Source organism: Atta colombica, unplaced genomic scaffold (assembly GCF_001594045.1).
Source record: "Atta colombica isolate Treedump-2 unplaced genomic scaffold, Acol1.0 scaffold198, whole genome shotgun sequence".
Taxonomy (NCBI): Eukaryota; Metazoa; Arthropoda; class Insecta; order Hymenoptera; family Formicidae; genus Atta; species Atta colombica.
In genome coordinates, this window is record NW_017259291.1 from 924,229 (window position 1) to 933,331 (window position 9,103).

The 9,103-nt window shown below is 29.6% G+C and overlaps 1 protein-coding gene across 9 annotated transcripts in view; it reads left to right on the forward strand.

Moving 5' to 3' along the window:
• Positions 1-7,963, forward strand: part of LOC108687005 (inositol 1,4,5-trisphosphate receptor) — a 50,717-nt gene extending 42,754 nt beyond the window's left edge. For 4 of the 9 annotated variants that reach the window (XM_018192574.1, XM_018192573.1, XM_018192578.1 and 1 more), the window contains 20 exons: positions 295-482; positions 558-669; positions 1,138-1,245; positions 3,117-3,234; positions 3,313-3,545; positions 3,611-3,749; positions 3,911-4,194; positions 4,274-4,783; positions 4,853-5,002; positions 5,080-5,272; positions 5,378-5,500; positions 5,587-5,759; positions 5,839-6,003; positions 6,088-6,268; positions 6,351-6,443; positions 6,528-6,685; positions 6,759-6,924; positions 7,018-7,178; positions 7,247-7,408; positions 7,536-7,963. In XM_018192574.1, the coding sequence (XP_018048063.1) occupies positions 295-482; positions 558-669; positions 1,138-1,245; positions 3,117-3,234; positions 3,313-3,545; positions 3,611-3,749; positions 3,911-4,194; positions 4,274-4,783; positions 4,853-5,002; positions 5,080-5,272; positions 5,378-5,500; positions 5,587-5,759; positions 5,839-6,003; positions 6,088-6,268; positions 6,351-6,443; positions 6,528-6,685; positions 6,759-6,924; positions 7,018-7,178; positions 7,247-7,408; positions 7,536-7,616 (3,498 nt within the window). In that variant the 3' untranslated portion in view covers positions 7,617-7,963. The remainder of the gene's footprint in view (positions 1-294; positions 483-557; positions 670-1,137; positions 1,246-3,116; positions 3,235-3,312; positions 3,546-3,610; positions 3,750-3,910; positions 4,195-4,273; positions 4,784-4,852; positions 5,003-5,079; positions 5,273-5,377; positions 5,501-5,586; positions 5,760-5,838; positions 6,004-6,087; positions 6,269-6,350; positions 6,444-6,527; positions 6,686-6,758; positions 6,925-7,017; positions 7,179-7,246; positions 7,409-7,535) is intronic. The other 5 variants (XM_018192575.1, XM_018192577.1, XM_018192576.1 and 2 more) reach the window with 2 other exon arrangements.
• Positions 7,964-9,103: the final 1,140 nt, after the last annotated feature.

Sequence of the window (9,103 nt, forward strand, 5' to 3'; positions counted from 1 at the left end):
ACAACAAAATAAAATTAGCTTAGTTTCAATTAAATTCGATATTTAATGATTTGACTACATGTTAATGATAAAATCTTAATACAGTAAAGTATTAAATATTAAATCTTATATATTTAAATACTTACATTACTATGTATGAGAATAGATGTTTTGTATTGTGAAATGCATTTAAACTTTTGAACTATAAATTAATTTATTGTAGCGTAGATTGTACGAAAACTCTTGCCTATATGAAATAACTTGATTAATTGGCTATAATCAATTTATTTATTAATACTATTTATTTTTATTTAGCTTATGCGTTTAGATCGGAGTATCATAGAAGGTCTACAGGACATAGTATCTCTGTTAGAGGAACAATTGAAACCTTTGGTGCAGTCCGAATTGTCTTTGTTAGTGGATATTCTCTATCGACCTGAATTGCTGTTTCCTGCAGCAACTGATGCCAGAAAGAGATGTGAAAATGGTGGTTTTATTAAAAGGTAGATTTTTTTATTTGCAATATATTAATTGCATTACATGCAACATCATTATATTTACACATTATTTCTTTACAGGCTAATCAAACACACTGAGAAATTGTTAGAAGAAAAAGAAGAAAAATTGTGCGTTAAAGTTTTAAGGACACTCAGGGAAATGATGGCTATCGATCCTGAATATGGAGAAAAAGTGAGTGTCATGGAATTATATTTTGCATGAAATTATATGAATCATTTATCATATTGAGGAAGATATATAACACAGCATCGCGGAAAAGGGCATTCAGCTTATTTAAATAGGTTTATGGTAATAGCATAGAAAATATAAGAATATCATTGAATGTGTTGTAAGATAAATACATTGTCTTTGCGAAAAGTGATTCAAATATTTAATAAAAAAATTTCATGTTTTATGCTAATTATCTGACGTAAATTTACGGCGTATTTTATCATGATATAGCTGAATGCTCGATCGATCGCTCACAGCACATTAGACGAATTAATACGCGATTAAATATTTATTTGGCTTGCTGCATAATTACGAGAATAATGTAAAAGTTAATAAGATTTCTCAATACGCCACAAAGTCTTAACGACGGGTGAGTAGGTCTCGTAGAATAGATCTGTAGGTAAAGATGTTTTCATGCTGCGAACGAAGAACGAAGGTATCTCGGAACAGACGGAGTCAGAAACGCAGAGCGAGTCACAAGTTGGAACAGGTTCCAATGATCAGTCTGAGAATCGACAAATTATTCAGCAAGAGCCGGTAAAAATTAAAGTAGATAGAAAGAAATATGGGCACAACGTATATGAAACGAAATTTTATGCCGAACACATTATGCTGAAAAGAGATCGGTGATTGCGTGATGTAATTTAGGACGCGCGAACGATACTTCTAACACCACTACGACATTACATGCTGTTGCATTGTCAAAAGCAAAGAAACCCACCTAGGATATATCATCAGAAAAGAAGAAGAATCTATTTAATTCATTCTAAACTTCTCTCTGATCTGGAAATCATAACAAATCATAATTTACTTTCCATTTTAAAAGCTAACGATAATAATAAATATGTTGCTAACTGTAGTTGATTAATTGTGTGATTAAGTTGTTGACTAAGTGATTGTCCATTATATGTTATATATACACATCGAGTCGTAAATCGTGTGGTAAATTCCGTAAAGTAGAGAATATGATGTGGTAAAATTCCATAAAGTAGAGAATATGGTGTGGTAAAATTCCGTAAAGTAGAGAACATAATGTACGTTGTGTAGATTTTTTATGCATGACGCTTGATTTATGCATGTTTTAATTTATCTTTGTTTCTTATTATATTTATTCATTTCTTATTATTATTTTATTTCGTTTGCAATATTTTACATTAAATAAATCATCTCTATGTCTCCATGTAGAGTATTACATTTTGAAAAAATACATATGATATTGATATATTAATATTATATTTATATATTATATAAGTACATGATATAAGGATTGTATGCTCTTATATGTAAAAGTAATTTTGATTCACGGTGCAACAGTAACAAATAATTAATAAAAGTATGTATTAACAATGTGTTTACAATATATAATTTTACAATATATAATTTTCTGCAATACATTTACCGTGTATTAAAGACTTTTACAAGCTACATCTTTAGGAATATTATTTCTAGAGATTTGTTTAATACAAAAAAATATATATCTCAATATTATTATATACAAACATATAGATATATATAAAATATAGTTTTATAGATAGATATGTAAATGTACATAAATTATGTAGTAAGATGTACCAATACAATGATTAATAGATTATATATATATTTTAACAATTACACTAATAATTATAATACACATATTACATATTTTAATTATTAATACTTTTAGCCACTTTAATTATTAATACTTTTAGTCACTTGAAAGGGAGTCACATATACTGTGAATGTGAAATGATTTTATGTGAATTTTATTGTTTTGTTAATTCCTTATTCCAATGACATGGATGTATTATTTATAGATAGTTGAATATTTATACTCACAATTATTTACAATTAACACAGTTTGAGCATATACATTGATATATTAAAATATCATTGTATGCAAATCCAAAATATGTGTGTTGCTATTATTCACTCTTATGTGCTTTACCTCAAGATTACACTTTTATGTATGTGAATACAATCTTACACCTTTACATCAATTTAATTACTTATTCTCTGAAGTCTTCAATTTTCATATAAATCTTCACCAATTGTAAATGTACAAATATGTGAATGTTGTTTACATTGACGTTTACCTTTTTCTCTCATATTGCACTTTATTTTGTCTCAAGTTAAAAATTTTATGTCAATGATATAATGAAATTTTTTCCTACACGCATCCTAAATTGCACAAGGTATTTCTCACACCTATAAGCACATAAAGCACCGATTTTGTAAATATATGATTCAAATCTGTGCATAAATATTATTTGTGATATAAAACTATTTGTTGAATATATGAAAAGGAATATATCTGTATTCTAGATTTCTTTTTTTTTTATTAATGTTGTGCACTATGTATTGGTACATCATTCTGATTTCAAACGTGTAATAAAATGTTGACGTTAAATACTTCTTTTTTTCCGTAGGGAGACGCATTAAGAAATAATCTTTTGACGCGTTATTTTGGCAAAAGTTTTATACAAAATCCGGAGAATGTTGATATTGGAGTATCCCGTAGCGCGACTATTACTCATGGTCCAGGAGGTAAGTCATAAGATACTATTTATATACTAGATTTTATTATTTGGATGTCTAATAGCAAAAGAATTGCTATATTTATAGCAAAGATATTAAGCCGAGCTGGTAGAACATTGCATGATGTGCAAACTCATCTTGATCGTGAAGGTGCTTCAGATTTAGTGGTAGAATTGGTAATTAAGAGTGTACACTCTCCGAGCATATTTGTAGAAGTCGTGGAATTAGGTATCGCGCTCTTGGAAGGTGGAAATCCTATTATACAAAGGAGTATATTTAATAAATTAATGGGTGCCGATTTAAGTCAATCATTCTTCAAGGTACGTTAGTCTCACAATTTTATAATGTGCGTGTATAAACATTTACATTATTATTTTTTACACAGGTATTTTACGATAAAATGAAAGATTCTCAGCAAGAGATTAAATCTACCGTGACGGTAAATACATCTGATATGGCAGCGAAAGCACATGAGGATAAGGAGGGCAAAGAGGTTGACAAATTATCGCGAAAACGTGGATCAGGTAAAATAAAATAAATACTAGTAATATACCATTAAATAGTAGTAATATACCAAGCTATAATTCTCTATTTAATTGGTGCTTTTTTATATATTTCTGTATATATAGAGTCTAAACAATTCTATACATAATAAATTCATTAAGCGTTTACCATACATATGCAGGAAAGCCTAATGGAATGGTAATAACCGATGAGCTGCACGAGGAATTGAATCAAGTCGCGGCGTCTAATGCACAGGCATATGCAAACATGCGCAATGGTCTTGCACCTGGCGAAGATACAGCAAATACGTTAGATGATTTAAGCGAAAAGTCAGACAGAAATAAAAGTGGCAATTCGTCTGGTGGCGAGAAGGAAGAGGGTCAATTGAGTCCTAAAGTTTTGGTGATGCAACCAATTCTGCGTTTCTTGCAGTTACTCTGTGAGAATCACAATAGAGAATTGCAGGTGCTATTATTTGACCAGAATTCATATTTTTGTTATGACACATTTCGTGATATTAATAAATTTCTTCGTCCTTTCATAGAATTTCCTAAGAAATCAAAATAATAAAACGAACTTCAACCTTGTGTCGGAAACGCTCATGTTTTTGGATTGCATTTGTGGCTCTACTACCGGTGGATTAGGCCTTCTTGGTCTCTATATTAATGAATATAATGTAGCATTGATCAATCAAACTTTAGAAACGTTGACGGAATACTGTCAAGGGCCATGTCATGATAATCAAAATTGCATCGCCACACACGAGTCCAATGGTTTAGATATAATAACGGCATTGATACTGAATGATATCAATCCTTTGGGAAAGACTAGAATGGATTTGGTACTGGAATTAAAGAATAATGCCAGTAAATTATTGTTAGCGATTATGGAAAGCAGAGGTGATAGTGAAAACGCTGAAAGAATTATGTACAACATGAATCCGAAACAGCTTGTAGATGTAGCATGCAAGGCTTTTCATCAAGAATCATTAGATGACTTTAGCGATATCGACGATTCTTCGACGAATGCAGAAGAAGGAGTATCGCCCAAAGAAGTAAGAAACAAAATATTTTATGATAAACAAGAGTAAATTTAATCTATTCCATGTACTTTTTTATTGCAGGTTGGGCATAATATCTATATTTTGTGTCATCAATTAGCGCAACACAACAAAGAATTAGCAGTGATGTTGAAGCCATCAGAACAGAATAATGCGGATCCAAAAATTAATAAAGCACTAGAATATTATGCGTCTCATACAGCTCAAATAGAGGTGCTATGATTTCTGTATAAATAAATAAAGATAGAATTTGTTTTGAAAAGTAATATGTCAATATTTTTATATTTCAGATTGTAAGACATGATAGAACACTTGAACAAATTGTCTTTCCGATACCGGAAATTTGTGAACTTATAACTATGGATACAAAAATAAGAGTGCTGAACACTACAGAGCGAGATGATCAAGGATCAAAAGTTTCCGATTTTTTCGAGAGAACGGAAGACATGTTTAATGAAATGAAGTGGCAAAAGAAGCTTAGGGGTACGCTTAATTATAAATAAATTGAAATATTATATGATTTTGTATTATATAATATAATATAAAAATTATATAACATTATATAATATAAATTTTTATTTTTAATAGGTCAACCATTGTTGTTCTGGATGAGCAGTTATATGTCGCTATGGAGTAACATTTTATTTAATTGCGCCGTTCTTATAAATCTTATTGTAGCGTTTTTCTATCCGTTTGTAGATTCTGTGCCTAGTAAGTTTTATAATTAACGAGGTTCAAATCTCTTGGATACTATATCTTAAGAAATAATAAATGATATCTGTTTTTATTCTGTTTAGAACTCAGTTATCATTTATCAGCTTTAATTTGGACAGTCATGCTTGCATCTGCTGCTATCATTATTACGTTGCCAAGAGAATCCGGTATACGTACATTTGTTGCGTCAACGATATTGCGATTGATTTTTTCCGTAGGTCCAGAACCAACATTGTGGCTGCTCGGTTTTGTTACGGTAAAAACATAAAATTCAAATATGTTTGTGTAAGATTATCTTTACTGATTGCTGAATGCATCATAATTATATGTTTCAGATTACATTAAAAGTTATACATCTTATAAGTATTATAGGCAATCAGGGTACCCTGACTAGAAGCGTAGAGCAAATAATAACAAATATTGAACTTTTGTACCATATGTCATATATAACATTTTGTGTTCTGGGACTTTTTATGCATCCATTTTTCTATTCAGTTTTAGTAAGTAACAAAGTGACTAATTTGTATTCTTTTCACAATATGAAGGATTATATTGCAGAATTATAATATTGTTATTCTTTTCAGCTCTTCGATGTAGTCTATCGCGAGGAGACTTTGCTCAATGTAATAAAATCTGTAACTCGAAATGGAAGATCTATTATACTCACGGCTGTGCTCGCCTTGATTTTAGTTTATATGTTTTCCATTATTGGTTTTATGTTTTTCAAGGACGACTTCCTTGTTCCTGTAGATGAGGAGATTATATGTAAGTTCAATCTCCTACTAGTTTTACATATAGATTTTCATTTTTTTAACATACATTCATTCAAAAATTATTTTCTTCATAGCTTCCATTGAGCAGAAAATTGCAAATACTTGCAGCGCTGGCAGCAAAGAAAACTGTGACGCTACGGAGACTATATCACGTTATGCTAGCGAAGGTAGATATATATATATATATAGAGCAATAACATATAATTTTTTTATTTGATGTGAAAATGTATTAAAATAAATTAATAATTCAGCAAATGTACGAGAGAATAAACCTGAAATAGTTAATGTTGGCGGAGAGTTAAAAGAACGAACATGTGACTCACTCGTCATGTGCATCGTTACCACATTAAATCAAGGATTGAGGAATGGTGGTGGAATAGGAGATATTCTGCGAGCACCTTCTAGCGTTGTAAGTACAAAGATATGACACGAAATATCAATAATGATAAACTTACTTTATAAAAATTTATGTTATATTCCAGGAACCTTTATTTGTTGCAAGAGTTGTATATGATTTACTATTTTTCTTCATTGTGATAATTATCGTTCTGAATCTCATCTTTGGTGTGATTATTGATACATTTGCGGATCTTAGATCGGAGAAACAACAGAAAGAATTAATTTTGAAAAATACCTGTTTTATTTGTGGTAATTATTTATTGATTTTATAACTTTCACATATTTGTAAGATATAATATATTTTACGATCTTATATTGAATTATTTTTTTTTTGTTATGTAGGCTTAAACAGATCAGCTTTCGATAACAAAATAGTTTCCTTTGAGGAACACATAAAACACGAACATAACATGTGGCATTATCTCTATTTCATTGTCTTGGTGAAAGTAAAGGACCCGACAGAATTCACGGGTCCAGAGTCGTACGTTTACGCCATGGTTAAGGTAATAGTTCATAGAGCTTGAAAAACTTGGGCGATGCTTGTACCTTTAAGCTCTATGTACTTTCACAGGATCGGAATCTGGAATGGTTCCCGAGATTGCGAGCCAAGTCATTAGCGGCGGACGAAGGTGAAGGAGAACAAGTGGAATTAAGGAGTCTGCAGTCACAATTAGAATCTACACAGATGTTAGTTAGATGTCTGTCCCAACAACTTACGGAGCTTCGTGATCAGGTAATAATCACTAATTCTTCAAATTACTTCAAAGATTAACAAAAATATCTAAGAGATGGAGCAATCAAATATTAAATATATATATATATATATATATATATCATATAATTTTCTTTCTTCCTAATAGATGACGGAGCAACGAAAGCAGAAGCAACGGTTAGGCCTTCTGAATTCTGCTTCTGCAATATTGCATAATATACCCACGTAAATTTAAGACATATGTTTTATAGTTTTCTTTTTTTCTGGACGAATCTCAGTTTGATACTCCAAGACAGTACATACGTAAAGATATTCGTGTGTTCTTAACTGGCATTTAAAAATGAGAACATACCAATGATGGGTAACCTGAGGCATTTTTACGGTTTTGTTCCTAATTTTAATGAAAGTAAAATACGCTTAGGGCATTAAGATAATTATCCTTTTACTGTAAAGTCTCTTGGTCCAATTTATTGGTCAGTCATTAAGGAACTTGAATACCGTAAATTGCATTGTCTATCGATGTGTGAATATTGTTATGCATATATAGAGAAATTAACCGTATCTATTGATATATTAGAACAGATAAACTACTTAAAACTTCCAATTACTAAAACATTGTAATATTCTAATGACTTATAGAATATTTTTGTTTTTATGTGATTATATTACGTTTTAGTTTTTGTTATTTTAATATTTATATGTATCCAAATGGATATATTAAATATAGATTATGGTACTGTCTTTACAGTTATAAATTTTATATTTTGCATTATTCAAGCCATGGTTGTGTTGCGAATTTTTTTTTGATAGGTAATAAAGAGTTTTAAAAACTAGAAATATATTTCTAAAATTGTACAGATTTTTTGTATTATATGTTTAATTATATATAGTTAGATTTTTATTTTAGTTCAGAATAATTCCTTTTTTGTTAGAATCACGTTCTTTACGATTGCACTAATAATTATTTTCTTACTTTGTGTACAGATGTGATGAAACACATAGAATTATTAAAAAATATATATTTAGTGAAAATACATATCTAATTTTTCGTAATAATAAATAAAACGCTCAAATTTTAATTTCATAAAAATCGTTGAAATTTGTATCCTGCAATATTTAGATTGTTAAATTGTTAATGAAGATATATAAATATGCGGTTAGAAGATATATGCATAATTGAAAGATTAAAGTTTGCATTTGGGATATCAGATTGTTGGTTCAATTGTTACGAAGGTGATTATAATCAGGATATATTCACATAATTAACAACATAATTAACAAAAATATGGTAATTAATAGGGATCAATGAACTCTATCTAATATGTATAGGAAAAATCTTTTGAATTTTTAGATTCTGGTGGACGAATTTTAAAATATTGTCCGATTATTGATTGTTAATGTATAAATGCGCGCGTGCGCGATAGTTGATATATTATAAATTTTAATTAAGTTGTGTTACTATTATTATGATATAGATGCATTAATTGAACATTGTATGCCATAGCGCTGTTATTACGGAGTTAAAATTTAACTCCTTTTCAAAATACTTGAGATTTTTGTGTCTATATGTGAATATATAATAATATATACATTTTATTTGTTTTTAATGTAATATCGAATCTAATTGTATATATTTTATTAGATATTACAATCATCTAGAAAAATGAAACAATGTTACTTAGAGCCAATTACTTTTCATCCCCATATGTTATTAAT